This window comes from Xenopus laevis, chromosome 5S (genome assembly GCF_017654675.1).
Source record: "Xenopus laevis strain J_2021 chromosome 5S, Xenopus_laevis_v10.1, whole genome shotgun sequence".
NCBI lineage: Eukaryota > Metazoa > Chordata > Amphibia > Anura > Pipidae > Xenopus > Xenopus laevis.
This window is the reverse complement of record NC_054380.1, coordinates 113,787,614-113,811,220: the sequence shown is the minus strand read 5'-3', so window position 1 is coordinate 113,811,220 and position 23,607 is coordinate 113,787,614. Positions and strand designations below refer to the sequence as shown.

At 37.1% G+C, this 23,607-nt stretch overlaps 1 protein-coding gene across 10 annotated transcripts in view; it reads right to left on the bottom strand.

Moving 5' to 3' along the window:
* The window catches only part of LOC108718167 (kinesin-like protein KIF1A), a 94,570-nt gene that overhangs the window by 10,147 nt on the left and 60,816 nt on the right, over positions 1-23,607 (bottom strand). For 3 of the 10 annotated variants that reach the window (XM_041564977.1, XM_041564981.1, XM_041564982.1), the window contains exons 26-40: positions 20,451-20,569; positions 19,428-19,513; positions 19,152-19,287; positions 18,599-18,764; positions 17,836-17,926; positions 15,823-15,941; positions 15,655-15,710; positions 9,155-9,263; positions 8,763-8,829; positions 7,809-7,893; positions 6,999-7,104; positions 5,495-5,521; positions 4,132-4,155; positions 2,876-2,990; positions 1,711-1,844 (exon numbers count right to left, since the gene is read on the bottom strand). In XM_041564977.1, coding sequence (XP_041420911.1) covers positions 1,711-1,844; positions 2,876-2,990; positions 4,132-4,155; positions 5,495-5,521; positions 6,999-7,104; positions 7,809-7,893; positions 8,763-8,829; positions 9,155-9,263; positions 15,655-15,710; positions 15,823-15,941; positions 17,836-17,926; positions 18,599-18,764; positions 19,152-19,287; positions 19,428-19,513; positions 20,451-20,569 — 1,440 coding nt within the window. The remainder of the gene's footprint in view (positions 1-1,710; positions 1,845-2,875; positions 2,991-4,131; positions 4,156-5,494; positions 5,522-6,998; positions 7,105-7,808; positions 7,894-8,762; positions 8,830-9,154; positions 9,264-15,654; positions 15,711-15,822; positions 15,942-17,835; positions 17,927-18,598; positions 18,765-19,151; positions 19,288-19,427; positions 19,514-20,450; positions 20,570-23,607) is intronic. The other 7 variants (XM_041564978.1, XM_018265835.2, XM_018265837.2 and 4 more) reach the window with 3 other exon arrangements.

The following is a 23,607-nucleotide window of genomic DNA, read 5'->3' as shown; positions in this document are numbered from 1 at the left end:
TCTACTTCTCCCTAATATCCTAATATACCTCTATTACTGATAGCCCATAAAATGCAGAAGATTTGTCAATTCTTGTAAATTATAAGGATGTTATAAGTTACCGCGGAGTTTCATGACCAAATAAAAACACCAGGCCGAAGGCCGAGTGTTTTTATACAGGTCGTGGAACTCCAAGGTAACTTCTAATATCCTCATATTTTGCAACTGGGGGTACTTTATTTATTATAATACACACGTTTCAGTGAGTCATGTGACAGAAATGATATCAGAACTCACCGTTTCAAACTGATATCAGAACTTACGGTTTATAAGGTATAAGGTTTATATAACTTTTCCATTCATTTTCATTATTCATAGTTTTATAATTATTTGCCTATTTCTTCTGACTCTTTTAAGCTTTCTGATGGGCGCCGCTGACCCCATCTCAAAAACAAATGCTTTGTAAGGCCACAAATGTAGTATTACTTCTACATTTTATTGCTCATCTTTCTTGTAAGGTCCTCTCCTATTTATATTCCAGTCCCTTATTCAAATCAATACATGGTTGCTAGGGAAATTCAGACCCTAGCTACCAGATTGTTTATAATGAAAATTGAATAAAAAGCCAAAAACCACAAATCATAAAAAATGAAAACCAATTGCAAATTGTCTCAGAATATCACTCTTTACATCATACTAAAAGGTAACCCAAAGGTGAACAATCCCTTATGCTTATGGCAAATGCAATGTCTAGAATTCTGTGTAAGCAACTATACATAAACTTTGCTGACTGAGCTGAATATGCCCATATTAAATCCAGGATTCTTTATGCACAGGAAGAAATTCTTCTTAATCACTCAGGAAATTTACATGCAAAAGAAATGCTAAAGAGCTTGCAAAGTTCAGCTAATAGTGAGCTGGAGAAACAGACCCATGAGACAGCTTTGTGATATTACTTCGGTGCATGCAATGGCAGGCAGATCTATAAAGCATTGAAAGCACAGAGGTGCATAATACAAGGGGTAACCAATCTCTCTGGAATGTAATCACACTATTCACATCACATAAAAGAACAATTTAATCCTATCTTTTTTTTTTACTGCCCAACATGTGCAGTTTTTAACAGGATGAGACCTACACAATCTCAGTCTGTTTAACAAGCATATAATGAGAGGTAAAAAAAATAAGCACCATTACTGAACTGTACATCAATTTGGCAAGCAAGTTGTACATGAGATAAAAAACTTCTTTAATTTCAGATAGTTCTTGGTAAATTCAACACATATGACCTAATGCCCAGCATATTGATAGATACAGGTATGGGATCTGTTATCCGGAAACCCGTTATCCAGAAAGATCCGAATTACCGAAAGGCGGTCTCCCATTGACTCCATTTTATCCAAATTTTTAAAAATTATTTCCTTTTTTTCTGTAATAATAAAACAGTACCTTGTACAAGTTTCAAACTATAATATAATTAATCCTTGCTGTAAGCAGAACCAGCCTATTGGGTTTATTTAATGCTTACAAGATTTTCTAGTAGTAAGGTATGAAGATCCAAATTACTAAAAGATCCGTTATCTGGCATGCCTCAGGTCCCGAGCATTCTGGATAACAGGTCCTATACCTGTATAATTAAATCATTTATATTGATATTTAACTGAACGTTAAAAAGGTCTGCTGTAGCCACATTTTATGCAGGAACATTAATATGGTTCACTGTGAACTCACCTTTCAGAGGCTCGTAAGCTGCCAGTTCCAAATAGGTTCCGAATGGATCGGCATGCTGGGAGTTTGGCATCTCGAGAATAGAAAACCATGCAGAAGTCTTTTGTGATCACAGCAGGCTGTGTACAATTTTCCATCTATTAAAGTGCAAATCAGAGAGAAAATCAAAAATTGCAAGGGTCTGTAAGAAGGAGATAGGCTTACAGTCAATATGAGATTCAACTATGTTCCTCTACTTTCATCACCATCATTATCATTTATTTATATAATTTTAGAGATGCTCACACTTTCTTGGATCATATTTTTCCAAAACTTTAAAGGACATGAAGATGTAGGGGGTGCCATTTTTCTACCCCAACTGCTAACCTCCCCCTCACCTCCTGACTGTCCTGACTGTCCTTGACTGTACATGAACTGCATATAATACTAAGGGGGCTATTTACTAAACTCCTAATGCAAAAATCACGAAAAATTTGTGATTTTTTTTTTATAAATCGGACTTTTAAAAAATCCCAAATTTTTCACAATTTATTAAACCCCGAGGATGGAAAGGTCAGAATCTGAAAATCAGCATCTCAGACCAGTCGAGGTTGGAAGTAAGTGAATGGGAGAAGTCCCAAGGATTTTTTGATGTACGCTGGGTTTCGTGCAATAACCCGTTTTTCCCCATTTTCAAGATTTCGGGTGAAAATTCCGAAAAAATCTTGAAAATCGGATGGAAAAGTCCAAAAAAAAGCTTGAAAATCTGATTTTCTCAAATTTTTCGGCAAAAGGTAATAATAAATAAGCGCAAAAAACCCTAGGGGAATTGATCGGAGTTTGTAGCAGAAAATATTGAAATAAATTCGGACTTTGATAAATAACCCCCAATATTTAGCTCTAATTGGACTCTACCAGGTTTGAAAATATGCTGGCTGGTTGATGGATTTTTTAAAAAAAGAAAAGCCAGCAAGGAGAGGTTTGGGAACACTGGAGGTGTAAGAGACATCCTCTATCCATTATAAAGTTTTTATTCCAATGACTTTGAATGTTAGCTTTTAGTTAAACACTACAAACCCTGAGAGGTCAGCCGTTAACATTATTTAAATGAATACAGACCTGTACAAGAGATTTAATTTGTTTAAAAATATTATTTGTGTTCCAAAGATGCTTGCTCTAGGCGCCTTACCTCCACATAGGCAGACAAAGTCATGTAGATCTTCTCTCTGTATGGAGTGACACGATTCAGCAACAAAGAGTTGTGCATAGAGCTGTCCCAGGCCACATCAAAGTGATAGAATGTCCTACCATAGAAACAAGGAGATATTGTTATATCCTAGGTATAAAAGCTAAACCACATTGAGAATGTAATCTGTAGAACATATGACTTTATAAACACAAAGTACAAAACACCCTTACAGTATGTGGGTACGCAGAGATAGACTGACGCACTGGAGAGACAATGAAAGAAAGAACAAGAGAGACACATTGACTGAGCATGCATATATTTAGGCAGATGTTTAGAGTTCTGTATATATTACATAATTGCAATGGCCCATGATAATCTTCTGTTTGGAGCAAATTATATATGCTTTAGCCTCTAGCGTTCAGAGTTGTGGTACTAAAATGGATCTGTAGGTATTTCCTTAGGAAATAATAATTGTCTGGTAAGTTAAATGAAAAATTCACATTAGGCTAGTTCTAGAGACCTAACATAATTTTCGAGTTCATATTATTTGCATCAGAAGCTCCCATAGAAACATTGCTTTAAACACACTAACATTTTAGAAACTGCCCACAATAAAAAACAGAAGCACTTGAAATGGTTAAGCAAATGTCTTTGGGATAAATGATGAGGCAAGGAAACAAGACACAGGGCTAGGAAGGGGTAGCAGAGACAAATACATTTTGGTGAAGATGGATTGAGAAGCTATTCAGGTTGGTAATGGATGTTAAGAAGGTGGTCTGACCGATCACACTATGAATTACAGTGAGCCAAAAGGATCAGTATGGGTAAAAGGAGGAGCTTGAGAAGATGGCAGCTATTTATTTAAGAAGTGAGAAATGTCTTAACAAGAATAACAGCAGAAGTGATGTAGGATAAGCCGAAGAGAGCAAAAGAGAGGCAAATGGCAAGACTTTAAATGAAGAGTAAAAATGAGACAACACAGAGGAATGACTTGTAGATTCAAAGTAGTAATGTGCTACAGAGTGGATATTTCCCTTCCAGAACTGGAGTGGAAGAATAATATTAAAAGCAAATAGTGTGATTTTCCTGTTTACTGCCAGAACAGCTTATCTTGCAGGAAGTTTGATAAGGGAATAAAGGAGTTGTGAGGTGGAGAAGTTAAAAGGTAGAAGAGGAGAGGCAAGTAAAGGAGGAGGAAGCAGTGCAAGGAGACTTCAGACAAGGATAGAGGAAGACAGAATATTAGAAGTGAGTACCTGGTGCCCCTCCCGGATTGGCAGCTGCAGGTAGGAGCCCCAAATACATAGTGAGAGAGTGTGAATGCAAAGGGCCAAAAAAGAGCAATGAGTGAAGATACCCAAGGTGGGGAGGAAGATAGGAATTATTATCAGTTTATGCTGGGCATGGAGAAATTAAACACAAAATAATAAATAATAAATAATTTTGAAATTTCCTAACTCCTCCTAACCCTTCATCAATCAATCAAAAATCAAATTCCTATTCTTGCAAATGATACCATTCTATTTATTTTTATCGTATGCTCAACCGATATATATTACCAGTAACAGCTTTATATTTGAAGAAAAAGATATATTTGTGATATATTGTAGATATACAATACAGATGTACAGTCAGTAATTATTCTGTACCTATTTTTAAACACCATGGGGCACGTTTACTAAAGAGCGAAGCACTTCTTTTGCGAAAATTAGCTAAAATGACACTTCGAAAGGGACACCACAAATTTGCTAAAAGACAAAGGAGACAATTTGCTAGCAAAAAAGGTCAGTGCAAGAGAAGTTTCACGCCATTTTGCGATGCAAATCTTTTTTAACGATCGTTAATCCACAAACCCTTTTCACCAAAGTCTATTTAGCAAGGTTCTGGCTGGTGAATTTATAAGATTTCATATCCTGTACGCTGACATTTTTTCATATACTAATGCAGGATTATGTTTCCAAATTGTAAATATATGTTATTTACATGTTTTGTCTCTGCAACACTTTTGTCTTTATTTTGCTTACTTGGACATTTATAATAATAAGTGACCATTTCCATATATATGTCAGCTTCAGCAAAAGCTTTAAGGATAATCAAATCTCAATATGGCTACTAATGTTTTCTGCAAAATAGTTTTTCCTGATATTGGAGATGCCATGTGGTCTTAGAACTTATAATTTTTTTGGGATAAGCAATTTACCGTTACTGTGAAATTAACATCATGTTACTGGTGAGGGAAGCTACAAAGTCTCATTAATTCATCCATATGGTCATCAATCAACCACAGTGATGCAGTCCCTCTATGCTTGTGTTATACATCCTGTGAGTGAGCTTTGGGTTCCCAATGTACAAGTTGCTGATAGTGTGGCTATGATTAGGGTTAGGTAAAAATATATCCAAGTATGAGACAGAACCATACTCCAAGGAGGTTGCTAATGGAAAGTTAGCCAGATAAAGAGGTGTAGAAATTATTGGATTTGCGGTTTGGAATAGTAAGTGAATGGACAAACGGATGAAATAATAACAAATGGTAAAGCATAGAAAAGGAAGATAAGGGAAGAAGAAGATGGGGAGGAAGTTTAAAGGTTGGCTTAGGAATGATTTAAAAAAAAAAAATACCTAGGAGTGTCAGAATCAAGAAACTGCCTGAAACACAAATAAGGAGACGTTAGTGCAGGCAACATGTTGGTACCAATATTCTCAAGGCCCCAAAAGTCTCCCACCATATTTATTCAGGGATAAGGAAACTGTAAGTGTTGAATTAAACAGATTTCCACCTGTCCAGTTGTTAAGGTAAGCTATGTGATGAAGCCAGTTCTAACAAGGGGGAGTTGAAAAAATAAACTATACTCTTACCACTAGAGTAATCATTTATATGAAATCACCTTTTATTACCCTACTTTTTAACCTCACCTTACATTTACCCCGGTTTAAAAAAAGGATAACAGTGTTTGACTTGTTTTTTGGTGTACAGTTTGTTCAAAAACTCTTTGAATAACATTACTTTGAGTGCTTTCTATAGCCATATCAGTGTTATTGTCTAACAATATTCCCACACTTCCTTATAACAGCCCCTAACACTAGCAGGCGTTGGCCTGGGGATTTGTACTCAAATAACTTCTACTGCAGAGAAACATATAAGAGCACCCCCAGCTAGGACTGAAGTCTAGCAAGGAACATGACCAGTGGGATCAGAGATGCCAAGTGATTGCTTAGATGGGGTGACTCCTTTCCAAGGGAAGTTAATAGATTACAGAACTGATGTAGCTGAAGCAAGCCTTTGCACCTTTGTTTTCAAATAAACTATTCAAACATAAACACTGTGATTCTTTTAATAAAACTGGCATCTATATGATAAGAATAAAAGAAGGGCTGTGGTAATAAAAGATTATAGTATGCACCCTGTTTTATTTTGCATATCCTGTATAACTACAACTTGCTGAGTGAATAGAACTCTTAAATGAGAGCTTTCATTGTATATTAAGTTAAGCATTTGAGCCAGAGTAATAAGGGTCTTATAGATCTTATTTAGTGTAATGTTATTTTTGGGGGGGGGAACGTTTTTTGAAATGTGGTAAGAGGAGATGAGTGGAATACGGACATTGTTGCTTGAATGTTGGGATGTAAGTTAGGTGTAAAGTGCTCCTTGTGGTAATTATAAAAGACACAGAATGAAGAAGTCATAGTGCAAATGATTCTATACTAACAAATTAAAAATATTTAAAATGCTAAGTAGAGGGAGAAGTGTTAACGCCTCAGAAGGTAAAGTGGCTGCAATGATTAATGCTGGAAATGATATATGAAGGTGGCTTTAAATAATAATTGAGGATGTGAGGATATGTGCAAAGGAATGGAAGGATATGGGTGTGATTGGGGAATAAGTTAAGAGAAATTATTTGGGGAGGCTGAATGAGGAAAGCACGGGAAGCTGCTGCCCAGATTTCTCTGATTCATGCTTAATGATGAAGCTATAAGCCAAAGTTAAAGGGAACACAGTAATATAAGAGAATCTTCAGTGCCTCCCAGGGCAATTTTATCCTTCCAGTCACACCATATATGCCCCCTGGTGTCTGATTCATGGGATTCCCACTCAGCTTTTTACCAAACCCACATTCTCACTCACCGATCACCTCCTTCAGGGGGCCGATACCCCGCAGATAGGATATTCAGTGACAAGATGTTGGGGTCAATAATAGACTCATCAGCCTCTGGAGTATTCCGGATGCGACCTAAGGTTACAGAAATGATTTGTAGAAAATTTAATATGCAAGAAAAAAAAAAGAGGGGCAAGGCAAGAAGCATGGAGCTCCAACTTTAGAAACAAAGGCTACTGAAATAGCTTATGTGTAACCAATAGACATTCAAGTGCTAGAGAACTGTAAATAAGGACACCTTCCAACAACATTCAGCTGCCAGTGGGATGATAGATTCTAAAGTTCAATAGCTAGCAGGTTGCAAAAATGGTCATTTTTAAGATATTTATCAATTCTGGTAATAAATGGAGACCAACATGTCTGTTACCTTTTCCAGGCCTCCTTATGGAAGACTCTGTGGCTGATTTATTATGAATTAATGTTCAGAATGAGGTAAAGTAAAGCTTTCTTTGTTCATAATCTTTGATGGAATTTTAATCGAATCATTTTAATTGAATCTGTTTCAGAAGTCCCAGGTTTGGGATTGAGCCGAGGGCACCCAAGGCAAGCTTCCCTGCACCCACTTGCTCCTTTCCTCATGCACACCCACCCCAACCTTGCATATGGGTGCTTTGGAAAGACCCAGAATCCAAGACTTTAGATGGTCTGAAACTAGGGGAAGACAAACATCGTAGACACGTGCCTCTTCTGCCTTCCCCTACTTCTGACCCTGATTTTCAATCAATAGAAGCAATTATTATTAACCAATGGTGAGTTTCAGTTTAAACAGTGGCGCTCACCCACAACCAGCTCTCGCACTTCCAGCCACTTCAGCTCAGCGCCAGCTTCATGCACCAGTGTCACTGAAATGCGTCTCTGGATACCCTGTGAGAGAAATTCCAAGGTCAAAAGAAGTTATGATACATTTGTAGAGTTAATAGGGGTCAGAGGTCTGTGGTTATATGCACAACACAATGTGCATTGTGCAAAAAATGTCTGATTGCGCCCCTTTATTGCACATTGCAAATGGTCCCAATTTTGTTATAAGGGGTCATTTATAGCGATGGGCGAATTTATTCGCCAGGCGCGAATTCGCGGCGAATTTGTGCAATTCGCCGCCAGCGAATAAATTCGTGAAACGCCCGTGAAACGTCAAAAACGGGCGCCGGTGTCAAAAACGAGACGCCGGCGCCGTATCGCGAATTTTTGGCTGTTTCGCACGAAATTCGCGAATTTTTCGGCGAAGCGAATATATATATAATATATAATATAGCGATATTATATTGGGCCATCAGAATAATGTACCCCCACCTCATATATAAGGATATAAAGTTCTGCAACTTCTATATGGCATTATGCAACAACACATTACAGTTCATTGCTCTACTAATGCATAATTAATATTGGTACATCCCTCTCTGAAAAATAGATAGTCAGCCTGGAGTTTGTGACTGTGAGTATGCATGTAACCTCAAGGCTTTATATGTTCTCAATATATTTATATCTCATAAACACATAGTGGCATAACTAGAAATTACTGGGCCCACAGCAAATTATTTTTCAGGCCCCCAAAATGTCTAGAGATTGACATATTTTACCAATATTTATTGAAACTGTATATGAATTAGGGACTCATGGGGTCCCTATACTTCCTGGCCCCCCTGCAGCCGCAGGGTCTGCTTCCTCTTTAGTTAAGATACTGTAAACACAATTTTAATTCATGCAAGTGGTAGACCTGTAAAAAGGCACAGTACCTGGTGAAGAAGAAATGTTCCATGACAAGGCAAGCCCACTCCATGATCTACTGATACAGGTATGTAGCTGTAAGAATGGTATGTTACAATCAAAAATCTGCAGTAAGAAACTCTTGAGGATATCTACAGTACATTACAGTTCTTTATTTCAGCTAAAAGTAGAGATAATCCATAAATGCTCTTTATGTATATATTTCTTAAAATCTATGTATTTATACAAATGTTTACCAAGAAAAAAATTGTATTCTATATTTTTTAATATTTTCCTTACTTTGTCTGCAGAAATCCCATTCTAACCCTTAACACCGCTAGCAACAACTAAAATTGTTATTCTAATGGTCTTTTCTGATCTTCCTTGCTTCCAAGATTTACAGACAAATACTTTGACTTACTCTCCATTGGCTTCAAGTTCACAGATCTGGAAATAAGCCATCAGGTCATACTTGCAGTGACAGGGACCCACACTGGGAACACGCTGTCTGCTCAACTTAGTGGCAGGAACTGGGGGAAAGAAAAGCAGGACATGATATTGATTAGATGGAAAAGAGGAATTGAAAGAGAGTCTGTAAACAAATTTGAAGAAAAGAAAGAATCAGAAGACATAGGCCACACCCAGCAGATACCAAAACACAAGCCATGCAAATAGTTAAAGTTCCAAATGGATTATGTGTTATTAGTGCTAGACTGGGCTCCTAGGTCATATCAGAGAACCCGACATCCAGTGCCCAGTGTCCAAACAATAGACAGTGCCATATACAGTATATAGGTTATGTAGGATCATGGTGTATATACGAAAGTCATCCCAACCCTATGAGTTAATATTTGTACATGTACATAACTCGTATTACTTGAAATCTTATAAGGGTTGTGTCTAGTGACATCCAAAATGTAAGTAAAATACAATTGCAAGAAAAACAAATCACATTCTACTGTGGGTTAGAGATGTCTGATAAATGTATGTTAATGTATGTTAATGTATGACCTAAACGCCTTTATCTTGCTTATCATTATTATCTTTAGATACATTGTACCGTACTATGCAATGTGCTGTACATTCATTTTTTACAGGCACAGCAAATGTTTGTCCCAAAAAGATTCCAAAAATGAAGGCAGGAATAGGGGGAAAATGACTAAAGGGCAAATTTTCACCTCGGAAGGCTCCACCACACTTTGTGCAACTTAGTCCGATGTTAATTCGCAGCACATATGCTTATTCATCAAAATTCGAAGTTACGTCTCAACCGACAAAAACTTCATTCATCAGTGTGGGCATTTCAAAGCAAACCTTCGCTAGCGTTACTTTCTTCCTATCGTAACTTTGTTTACACACTTACGCTTATGTCAATTTGAATAGGGCGGGTACATATAGGTCACATCTATGTCTTTATTAGTGATGTTGATATTGCTTGAAGTGGCCATTTATTATTTAAATGTTAAAATGTTCAAGGAAGCAAAATTAAGACAAAAGAGATCCTATATTGTCCTAGACATGAGCCCATTCCTAAAACAGATGTGGCATGACCCTCAAATGGTTAAAAAAATTAAAAATAAATATATATTTAACAATTACAACTTTTAAACATAAGCCCACTCTAAAATATGGGGAAAAAACTGCGTTTTGTCTTTTTTTTCTAATATAATTTTCGGCATACAGGATATGATATCACTGACATAAGATTGAGGAGGCTGTAGCTTCATCTTATCAGTTCGCAAGGTATAACCTGGCAAAGCAGACTCTGACGAAAAGAGTAGTGGAAAATTCTCACATTGATGACTTTGCTCTTTGAGTAACCTGGCGAAATTGCGTTAGCACTAAGCTCTTTTCCTATCGATTTGTCCTAAACACCTTTTAGTAAATTGGTAATGTCCCTGCATATTGTCTTTTCTGACGAATTTTCGCTAGTGACAGCCACTTCGTCATTTAGTAAATTTGCCTCATGATGTTCATAATAGCAAATACATTACAGGACCTGTAGTGAAAAATGAGGAAAAGAGAAATGGGAAGTCGGGAAAGGTGGATGTAAGTGTGGTGGTGGAGGAGGGTTACAAAATGCAAGTACTGTAAATTGGGTGTTAGAGGGGTGATAGGAAGAATAGGTTAAGATGAAAAATGGAGCACAACAGTGAAAGGGATGAGAGGGAGAAGACAGGAATAGTGAGTGAGAATCTCCATGTTAAGGAATTGCAGAATATTCAAAGAGAGCCATTATGTTCACCAAAAACAGAATACTAAATGTGTTCCACTCAGAGACAGTAGAACATGGTGTTTGTGTCTTGTGCACTGAGAATCAATCAAATATGGTAAACTACACCTAATAATATGGATCTTCTAATACAGAAAGCCCTGTGCTGTGGAACAACAACATACTCCTTATGTGAGGAACAGGGAACTCATTTGATGACTTACTGCTCACTTTGGACACTGTAAAATGCTGAATCGCAGAGCTTGGTTATCAGACTTCTACCAAAATCACTTGATTTTAAGTAGAATTAAATCAAAATACCACATCAAGATCCCACTTCTTCTGCTTGTATTTACTCTAAGAGGGAAAATAACAACTACAATTTTATATAAAATGAACAAGCCAGCAAGAGTTCTCAAACAAAATACTCAGAGAAATCTGTATTACATTAAAGGCAACTAAAGCCTAAAAGTATAACACTATTATATATGTTACCTTGTTTATGCTTATTAAACCAGTCCATTGGCATAACAGCACTATGACAGCCTAGGCTAGAACAGTAAGGGGCAAATTCCCTAAACAGCGTAAATTCGCTAGTTAACTGTTTCGCCCACTTTGCCAGGACATCGCTAATTCCCTGAGATGCGAAGTTGCGTCCAGGGCGCCGAACGTGCGAAGTTGCGCTAGCGTTACTTCGGCAAGCAAAGTGAAGTTGCACTAGCGTTGGCTAATTTGCATACGGCGGGAAGTGAAAGTTGCATGGACATAAATGTTGCAGCAAATACATTACATTACACAAGCCCAGGGAACCTTAATAAAATAAAATAGATTTGTTATATTGCTCTACACATGAGCCCAGTGTATAGTTTATGTGCCATATCACTCAGAAAAAAGGAAAAGACGCCAGCGTTTTTTTGGGACTGAAAAAATTTCAACTTAAAATTGAGGAAGACCTATCCACTTCATTGCATTTCGCATGGTCTGAGGTTGCAAAGGCAAGTCTGGCGCAAGAGTTAACCTTCAGTAAAATCCGCATCTTAGTGAATTTGCGGGGTTGCGTCCATACGCCAGAGCGAAACTTCGTCTGGCGTTTGGTCACTACTGAAGTCACACCTGCGCCGGTTAGGGAATCAGCGTAGTTACGAAAATGATGTCACGCTGGCGAATTTTCGCTAGCATTAGTCACTTCGCCCTTTAGGGAATCTGCCCCCATGGCTTCTTAATCAACTCATATAACCCTAGTGATCACTAGATCAATTTGGTACAGGAGAAAACAGAATAATACTTCATTGAATACATATGTACATTTTTATTTCTCCTTTAATTTGCAGCTTTGAGACACAAAAAGAAAGCTTCCCCTTTAACACTTCCCTCTTTAGCATATCAAACCAGATAATACGCCACCCACATCTGCCTTTCACAATTATTTATTTTAAAAATAATCTCTTGATCCACGCATTAATGTGCTTCTTTTATTGCATTATGGATGAAAACTGCCCTCCTTGTTCTATAGTCAGCAGCTGAGTACTTAATGGCCGACTGGAGGAGGGTTGAAATATTTGTTATGGTTTTATAGCTGGCACTTGTTAGCATAATTAATTTCACTTCCTGGCTGCAAATACAAAGGGCTCTCATCCCCATTCATTTCCATAGCTATATGTGCACCTGCAACAAATGCATTTTATGTATGGGGCTTTTATGTTTAAACTTTGATTGACTTTCGATGAAAATAACTAATAATGCAAATAAAACACACAGCGCATTAGAAATCTTGACTCCCTGCACACCAGTAACTAAGCACTTGTTTTATAAAAGCCACAGTGTGTTGTAGAAAAATTGCCCCTTACAATAAAGAGTTAAAACAGCCTCTATGAATATAGTTAAATATATACTGCAGTTTTGTTAATCAGTGTTACCAGATAAGAATATTTCACAACTTTAATTGATGAGTTATACTGTAGGTTGACATTAAAAAAAGTTACTCACAAAGTTGCAAATGGATTGCCATTTTTGTGGTTTATGGGCAGAACTCTTAGTACAGGTATGGGATCTGTTATGCAGAAACCTGTTATCTAGAAAGCTCCGAATTATGGAAAGGCCTTCTCCCATAGGCTCAATTTGAATAAAATAATCCAAATGTTTAAAAATGATTATGTTTTTCTCTGTGATAGTAAAACAATACCTTGTACGTGATCCCAACTTAGATATAATCAATCCGTATTGGAGGCAAAACAATCTTATTGGGTTTTGTTAATGTTTAAATAATTTTTTAGTAGAATTAAGGTATGGCGATGCAAACCCCAGGTCCCGAGCATTCTGGATAACAGAGCCTGTACCTTTATCTATAGGTAAAACAATCCTGAATAGCACTAGCCAGAACTAGTGATGGGCGAATTCCCACATTTTGCCGCTGGCGAATAAACAGACGCAGGTGTCAAAAACGAGACAATGGTGCCATTTCATAAATTTTTCTTCATTTCGCAGGAAATTCACAAATTTTTCTGCAAAGCGAAACTGCCAAAATTCGCCCATCACTAGCCAGAACAACTAAACTGGGGCCCAAATCATTTTATTCCATGTTGTGTACAGCACAGGGTTTAGCCTGATATGTATGCAAGATTTAATTACAGTTCCAACATTTTCATCGACAAAAAATGACCATGCACGATTTTACAAAAAAATAGTTATAAAAATGTAGGCAGCAAAACGAGGTAGGGTAAGTTTCATATATGAATAGTATAAACATAGATAGGGATTGAATAGAATACTATTTCTAATATCTAGAAAACATTCACAAATATATGTATAACACTGTCCCCGCCTCAACAGAATTTAGCATAAGTAAATCTTTAAAATAAGCGAATGTAAAATTGATGAAAGAGTTGTTCTAAGAAATGTTGCAATTTAAATTTATTATTTATTTTCTTTTTTTCCCAAGATATTAAGTGAAAAATGTACTGTTAATATAAATGAATTTTGTTACAACAGCGCCTATTCTTAGAACTTTTGCACTTTAGGGCTCTTACACACGGCCGTTCCAACCTGCGCTCCCCTGCGTTCCGTTTTTTGGCGTTCAGCCGCAGGGGAGCGCAGGAATAGACGAAAGTAATGATTTGAAATGGGGCTGTACTCACGAAGGCGCGTGTAGGCGCCGAACGCAGGAAAAATGCAGCATGTTGCGTCTGAACCTGCGTTCGGCGCCTACACGCGCCTTCGTGAGTACAGCCCCATTTCAAATCATTACTTGCGTCTATTCCTGCGCTCCCCTGCGGCTGAACGCCAAAAAACGGAACGCAGGGGAGCGCAGGTCGGAACGCCCGTGTGTAAGAGCCCTTATACTCATTATTTATTTTCTTTTTTTCCCAAGATATTAAGGGAAATATGTACTGGTCAGTTTCTGACCATTCTGACCACCAAGTAGTCAAAGAAGTTGTCAGGAGAAAGAAAGAGGCTGCTCTAAAGTTCTTCTGCTTAGGAAAGATTTGAGGAAGGTTTCTAATTTTTTTCCTAAGCAGAAGAACATCAGAGCAACCTCTTTCTCCTGACAACTTCCTTGACTACTTGGTGCTCAGAATGGTCGGAAACTGACCAGTACATATTTCCCTTAATATCTTGGGAAAAAAAGAAAATAAATAATGAGTATAAATTGCAAAAGTTCTAAGAATAGTACTCTCATCAATTTTAAATTCACTTATATTAAAGGTTTGCTTATCCTTTTAAAGAAGAAGAACTACTGTACTTGTTTGCATCAGCATTTGGATAACAACACTTGCAATGCAAACAAAACAAGCTAGTAGTGTAATGGTTAACACATGTATATTTGTGAATGTCACATAATGACCATTTAAAGATAACTACAGTATATAACCCTATATAACTATCATTAACCATTATACAGTATGGCGGCCACAGAGCAAGGATGTTTTATGATGGCACATATCTAGTTTTGCTGCCACATCATTTCAATAAATAGTTCTCATATATATTCACCCAGAGGTTATTGATTAAAAATACAGAAAAAGAGAACACTGAGCTGTATTTCTCAGAAACAGGATATATGAGAAGAAAAAGGTTCACAACACAAAAAGTATCCGAAATAAGAGTGCAGGGCAGAACATTTACTGAGGTTGCTCCCTCACGCACCATGCCTCTGAGCCTTGGTCACGATCCCAGTCATCCTGAGCATGGGAGACTCAAGGTGTGGTCCATCAATCCTGTTAAACACACTGCTTCCTATAAGGACGCCTTCTGTAGCTAATAGGGGAGCCAAGGAGCTCAGCATATGGAAAGTGGGGTGAAAAGATGGGGGTAGGAATGGGCTGTGCAAGCCTTGTATTAGATTCATAATGAAAAAAACAGGTTTGGAGCAGGGAATTGTAGAAGTTTTACATATAGTAGTATGAAATAAGTTGATGAAGAACGGAAAAAAAAATGCAAAAACATTTTGATTAAGATACAAAATATTCTGCAGTTAATTATGCTTGCGTTCACAATATCTGTGGGCAATAAATCTTAAGTGCCATGACCCTTAATATTCCTGCTAGGTGGAAAATTTAAGTACAAATGATAAAAGCAACATATTTTTTATTTTATCACACCAATCTGTAACATTAGTGCTCTTGGTTAATATTACAGTATGGGCAACAGTTTAATGTATCAAAGATATTAGTTCCATGTAATATGTATGCCAGTGATAATGCTGAATTTACCTGGTTTGGACAGAGGCATGACCCTTGGAAGCAGGCGTCTGGCAGAGCGGAGAGGGCTGTGAAGAGAAACGAGTCAGTATCAAGTATCAAGGGGGTGAGCATATATATGCTAATTCAGCACCCTCCGTGCACACCCAATAACCTGTAATATATCTATCTGCGTGTTACCTTAGAACGTCTTTGCACAGAGGAGGGAAGGGATGCTGCTGATAATGTCCAAACACTTCAAAGACAATTGGCTGACTCTTCACATATTCCACAAATGACTGCGTGACCTCCACAGCAATCTGGGGAAATAAAAGCATTAGTATATAGAGAGCTCTCTATGTATAGAAATACCTAGAGGTTTATTTGCTAGAACCCAAATTAATGTACTGAGCAGAATATACCTTTCAAATAAATGAAAAGAGCAGAGCAGAAGGAAGCATTTGTCCTCTCAGCTACAGTTACTAAACTAAGCAAAAATGGCCATCCTTCAATTATTTATTGATCTCATTATCTACTCTTATGAGCTATAAAGGCATTATGATTACAAGATGATAATATATATTTTAGTTTATTATCTTTAGTATTCATGCAGGTAGCGTTTCATTTCTTAGTATAGGCATAGGGGGAGCCTGAAATCTATATTTATGACAGTGAATATAGACACAAAGGGGCAGATTTATTAAGGGTCGACGTGAAAATTAGAATTAAAATTCAAATTTTTGTTGGTCAAAACTCTCAATTGGAATTGTGAATTATCCAAACTCAATTAGAGCTTTAATTTGAATTAAAATTTTGAGATTTATCATACTCTGTGGCCCTTTAAGAACTCAACTTAGACTATTCGCCACCTTAAACCTGCCGAATTGGTGTATAAGTCAATGGAAGAGGTCCAGGGATCAATTTGTGATGTTTGCAGCCTGTAATAAAAACTCACCCTGGTGGTCTAGTGGGCCGGTGGGGACGCCCGCCACGCTGCTCTTCTACTTTGTAATGCCGGTTCATTAGGCACGCGCGGCACGTATCTACTTTATTTATAGGCGCACTGGTGCTGGCGTGATGACGTCCGTGCGCATTGGTGCCAAATTCAAATGTATTTAAAGGGACTTTTTACTATGTGGATTGCCCGTTGTTAGGTTCATCTCCAAGAGTTCCTGGTGTTATTCCTTTCTGTATCTTGTACCTGATTCTTGTTTTTACCCCTGCCTGCCTGACTAATCTGACTTCCGTGTTCCTGACCACTGCCTGGTAAACCGACTATTCTGCTATGCGTATTCTGACCCGTGCCTGTCCTGACTCTACTTGATTGATCTCCCGGCTTTGCAAAACAATCATGCCCCTCTGCTCATCCAGAACCCTTAGCTTGGCTCCTCTCTTTATAAGACCTGGTGGCATTCAATTAGCCGAGGGCTCCTCCCGAGGTGAAAGGCGGCTGTTAAAGGTGGAGACAAGAGCTGAGAGCAGAGCCTAGCATTGGTTCCGGATTCTGGGTGGCGATTGTGAAACTGCCTTCCTGACATCCGAGTTTTTTTCAGGGAAAAAATTAGATTTGAGTTTTTCTAATTCAAATCTAATTAGATTCGAGTTTTCAGGTCGATTCAGTTAGTCCGAGCTGTGAAAATTTGATTTTATTAATGAATTTTGATTGGTCGAATTTCACATTAATGGGAGTTTATGAATTCGAAATTCAACCCTTGATAAATGTGCCTCAAAGTGTGTTGAATTTTCACTGTTCTCCAGTTCTGCAGTTGTGGAGTACAAAGGAGTAATAGTCAACACCAGTGATTTTGTTATTGGTTATACCCTAATTTCTTGTTCTTTTGTATCTTGTTTAGTAAGCTATAAAGATACTTGTAGATACTTGTTATTGCTGTTTTAGCATATGGGGGGCCTCCTATGATCTATTTGGAGTCAAATGGTGGACTTTGAAAAATCAAAGTTTTTTTGGGAAAAACTTTTAATCGAATTCGATTGAATGCGCTATTCCTTCAATTCGAATTCGGCCGAATACGGGCCTATTTGACCCAAAAAAGCTTTGACTTAATTTTGGTTAGTCTTTTTGAATTTGAATTTTCGAAGTTTTTTCAATTCAAAATTTGACCCTTGATAAGGGCAATGACATGTTATAAAGTTTGGCAATGACATGTTATAATGTCATGTGATGGGCTTTTAGTTAGTTATACAGTAAATACTTACATTTTGCACATGGTAGAAGCCCAGTGGTGGCCCTCGGCCAGTGTTTTTTAATGGTTCAGTGGAAAAGGCCTCATCATGGCGATGAATAAAACTGGAATAAATTGTAGACACAGATAAAACTTTCTTGGTTGGCATAGAAGCTACGCTACGCAATATGTTGGTGCTATATAAATACATGTTAATAATAATAATAATAAAATCTGCACTATAAATCCGAAGTGCATGAGTTGGACAATTATATTTACACTATAGGATCAACACTCCCACTGTCAGTTACTAATTTTCAAAAAAGACAAGTTGAGGATTCTTTCTTAAAAATATAAATCTATAGCATGGATGCAGCAAATTCATAAAATTTGGTTAGGTATTCAAAATGTTATGGTTATTTTGCATTCAGTTGTTGCAGTAGTCAGCTCTTCTTTAGCAAAGACGAATTACCACAATGCCTTGCATGTATATGAGATAATACTTCTCTTCAGGCCTCTTAATTACAGTAAATACAAGTTATTGTTAGAATTAAGAGTTTGCAAGCCATTTAAATTTCCTGTTAAAGGTACATGTAGATAACAAACAATTTCCAGATACTATTCAGTCATCTCTGCTGTCTCTAAATTCACCAAAATCTTTTGAATTATCTTGAAAACATGTAACAATGTGTATCTATATTGTATTGTATTGTATATCTATATTGTTCCGGTGTGCTATTGGCAATGAGCAAACAGTAGTGAACTAAACCATGTAAATAACTTATAATAGAACTGACTTGAATTGGCAGAATATGTCAGCATATTCTGGAGGTATACTCGATGCCTGCAAGACAGTCACTCTGAATGTAAAGATGCTGCCCAGTTTCAGGGGGTGGCCCATGGTATCTGTGAGGTCAAACGGTGCCTTTGTAGGACTATCCAACAAGGATGACTGCAGAGAAGCTAATGGAGAAATCAGAAGTTATCCATGAGACTTTGTTTTGTTAGAGCATTTGAATGGCTGAAATACACTGTATAACATTCAGAAGTTCATTCAGTACCGGACAAATAGGAAAAGATTGAAAATGTCTTTCTTTAGCTTTTTTTCTTTTCTAAAAACCTTTCCTATTTACTTTTTCCTCTATAACACATGTTGCATTCAGAAGTCCTTTCTATAGAACTGTAAGGCTAGATCAGATTAACCTATATTGTATGATTTGTATTTATAATTTTTATTATATATCTAATGGTGAATATTTCATATTTTTTGTATCTTTTCTTGACTGGAAAGATCCCGATTTCTCTATCTATGTTATTCTGCTCCTATTTTTTAGCAACTGGCCCATTCACCTGAACAGGTGTTGTTGTTGACTTCATCAGCAGAAGGATGAGAGTCTGGGTTTTGTCCTTGGCCTCCCTCGACAATACGAAGCTCTTCTTGTGAAGTGCCTGAGCGCGTCATTCCTGGGCAGGTTTCAGCCTGGAACTGCAACACAATTGGGTATCAAACAAGATTGCTATTTAGGAGATATGTACTTTGCATAAGAAGTCGAAAATTCAAAGAGTCACTCTGTAATTAATATTGTTAGGGCAGTCATAAAAATGGTTTTGCTGTTTTTTTCTCACCTTTTGAAAATGTTGATCATCAAAGGATATTTTAGCTGTGCCAGACTGCCGGACTCCAGAACCATAATCAGGAGCTTCCTCATCAGCTAAAATATATACACCACCAAAGTCATTATCAATTGAATTTAAAGACATAAATACCTTTCCTTCAAAATGAGAAAGAAATGAGAAACACAAAATAATTCCTGCTGATTGGCTAAACCTGTCAACCATTATCTTGTTCTTTGGCTGTGGCAATATATATTATTAGAAAGATTTAAACAATACACCCAAAAAAATCTGTATTTAATATGTAAGTGAATGTGGATATGTTTTTATTCGAGGAATTTGTGGACTAATTCGAGACATGTATGATTTTTCCTTCACAGTACCGCCAGTATACACAATAGCGAGATTTACAGCAGGCAACAAAACATCCCATGTGCCATTGCCCTTAGGTTCTACCTAGCACAATAAACAGGACAGGGCTTTATTTACGTATCAGATAACAAATGGATACATACAATATAGCAATAAAAACAAATACATTGCTGTAAAAAAAACACTATTCATAAAAAATAGGTAAATAAGAAAAAATGTCTGGATGGTAATAGTTATATTTTTAAATTCTAGTTTATTGAGAAAGTGATGCACAAAAAAAAGATCTGAGGCAATGTATCAAAAGTTGCAAAGTATACAAGAAACCTAGAGCAATCATTAAATATCATGTACCTGCCGTCTGTCTGAAAGCAAACATCTGATCTGTTGGATTAATAGAACTGTTGCAAATGTGTAACTTTTATTACGTTGCCTCCAGAAAATAGGTTTAGGCCTAGCATGGTACATATTAATAAATTATCAAGACAGTTCAATTTATAGTCACATGAACTGAACTCAAATAAGTCAGATATACAAAAAAAACAACACTGCCAACTCTACAGCCACCTCCAGTTGCCTGCTGCAACAATACACTATTAATAACAAAAATGCCATTGGAAAGTACCCAAGGGCTTATTTTGAGACCTTGTAAAAACTCATCCTCACCTGATATGGCCTGAACAGCAACCCGAAGAAATCCTTTCACTTCTCCCTTCTCGCTGACAATGGCGACTCGGTGAACCAAAGGGACAGAGTACAGCAAATTACTCAGGTACACAAAAGCCCTGCAGAGTGGGAGAGGTGTTACAAGAGAGGAGAAGCAAACAGAAAATAGGAAAGCTAAAAAGTAATGAAGTATATGGAAGAGAATATAAATAGTTTAACAAAGTAGAAAGACGGGATAGGAATGCAGAATACGTTATTAAAAATTGAAGTGTTTCAGTAAGATAAATGGTAAAATTATGTATTGTGAAATGGAAAAGAAACGGAAAAGAAATGGAGAAGAGCAATGTTTAAATGTTTCAAAAACAAGAGAACTCGGATATGTTAAATGAGAAATAAAGGTTGTAATGGAACATGTGGATGAGATGATGAATGAAGGGTGAATGAGTTATAGGAGAGAATGGAAGTATTAAACAATAAAAAAAAAAAAAAGGGTATGGTGCATTAATAAATAAATTGTGGGGTGACAGAAAGATGAACAATGATTGGCCGAAGAAAGGAAGGAAATAGCCAAACAGAGGAAGGAAAAAAACAGAAGAAGAACAGGTCAAGATTTACACATATGACAGTTATCGGAGTAGAAGAGCACAGCTCACACAATAACAAGAACTCATAAGCCAAATTAAACATCGGCAGGGTGGACAGCCAAGGGCAGCTGAAAAATGATCAGGGCAGCCGCAGCAAGATATTAGGGAGAATGGGATGGTTAGACAAATTGGGACAAGTGAGAGACAAATGGAAGGATTGTGAAGGCGAGGTAGGGTCGGAGGCTGTGAGGAGGGGCCAGCTAGACCCCAGTGTTCTGTTGGGATCAAGGGCCAGCAGCAGAGCAAAAAGGTATGTGGGTGTGCCGGCCAAAATCCGAAACAAACCAAAATAGAAAATAGAACACGGCATAGAGAAACGGAGAGAAATGAGAAGTAGCCAGCTCTTTCGTTCTACTGAGTAATGGTGAATTCCCATGAAATCCCCATGAAAAACACCAAAAATACAGCTACTGTATAGTTTGTGTTGACCTCTACTGATTCTTTGGGATGTTCTCAGTAAACTAAAATATTCAAGCACTACTGAAACAGAACACACCTTGAGGCTTGACTAAAATCCCACATGTGTTGCAAAAGAAGTGGCACAGAGAGGCCCTAGAGAATCCCAACATTAATAACGGGATATTAATATATTACACCCAGAAATCATAATTCCTGTTCATGAATTGTGGCACATAAATGATCACTAGAATCAGATAATGATTTAATCTTTACCAGTAAAATAACGTCTACATATTTAGAACATGGAAATGTAATCACGCAGATGCAAAAAAGGGAGTAAAGGGATTCTGCCATTAGAATCATTACAGGGTATATTTTTGAGATGAAACAAAACAAATGAGACAATTACAACATGCTTCCAGAACATTTCAGTTCCTTTTTCAAGCTGATTGCTTTTTTACTGGCTGACATGCTATGACACTATTACTTGATATCATAATATTAAGGCATAATTATATGCTGAAAAGCATATCATAAAAATTTTTCATGGAAAACCAAATGGATCTCAAACACAAACAGCCTGCATGTAGGGAAGCCTTGTGCCTGCAAAAATGGGACAAAGCTGAAGGTGTACCAATTTGTCAAAGGTAAAAATTGGAGATTATGAAATGCATGTCATACAGGTGTATGTCAAGCGATGTGTATGTATTTGGTATGTTTAAGCACCAAAATAACATATAATGGTTATGTGCACATATGGGTATCTTACTAAGCAAGTGCAATAACTGGTGTCATATAGAAGGGATTACAACAGGTGCGATAATCATTAACCTCCAGATTGTTCAGGTCTAAACATCTACAAAGACTATGCTTTACAATTAACAGAATGCAGCTTGAGTTGACAGTAAAGTGAAGATAATATTTTAATACTAGAGAATAATTTGTTCCTATTTGATATTGATAACTTGTAAATTCTCTTTACAAGTCTTTGGATTACACATTTATTCAATGCTATATTCTGTTATGCACAGTCTTGTGTTTGTTTGTTTTTGGCTCTGTAAACTGTAACAGTAATGAAATGATACTAGATTACTGTTAACATCTAATAGAACATTGCTTTGCCAAACTAAGGTGTCATGGCTCACCCACTGTATTTGAACAAGTTCATCAACCTGTGTCAAAATCAGGTCCAGCTAAAAAAGATTAATTGACACTCTTTATGAAATGCTCAATTCTAATATTTCCCTCCACACTGTGCTTTTTAGACTGAAGTCACTTTTAAAAGTTGCTTTTTTACTTTTGAGAAATTATTGTGTAACAACATCCGGTCTAATGGTCCATCGGTTTTCTATTTAGAGCTCTCATTAGATTTCCCAAAAACCCTTTATCACCGCTAAGGTGACCTAAAACTGTGTTAAAGTATTAATTGCACTATTGTGAAAGTATTTTAAAAATATTAATTGCACTATTTTTGAAATAGTAAAAAAAATGTTCCAGTGCTTCCAATACACAATATAAAATAACAGCAAACATGATGTCCTTAAGACAACATGGAAAAACTGGGATTCCCCATGAATAACACTCAAAAACAGCTTCTGCTTGTTTCAACTCTTAGCAGCTGAACCATTGGTTCTTTAGAATGCAAAACATTCTAACCACAACTGAACCAGAATGCACCTTGAAGCTCGACTATAATCCCAGTTACTGGTAAAAATAGTTGCCAACTATTATTTTTCATGATAGACAAGTTTCAGTCAAAGGGGTCAAAATGCATTATGAAACAATGATTATACTGAGAGACACCACCACCAGGATATATTTTATAGGTTATTCATGGCTTTTGTGTACTTGTGCCAAGAGTTTCTTCCTTGCTCTACAAAATGTTCTAGGAGACACTCGGAAAGTGTCAAAGCACCTGTGCCTTTATCCTTTTCATGGCTGATTTTCTTCTGATTCTAAAAGATTATTTAATGGTTCTTGTGAATATGTAGAATGGAAGTCACTTGGGAACCAGCTTTGTTTTACAGATCCATTACAAAATTGATATTCAAGAAAGGCAGTGGTTATTACTAACAACAGTAGGGCCTCTACAACTCGTATGAAAGAAATTTAGC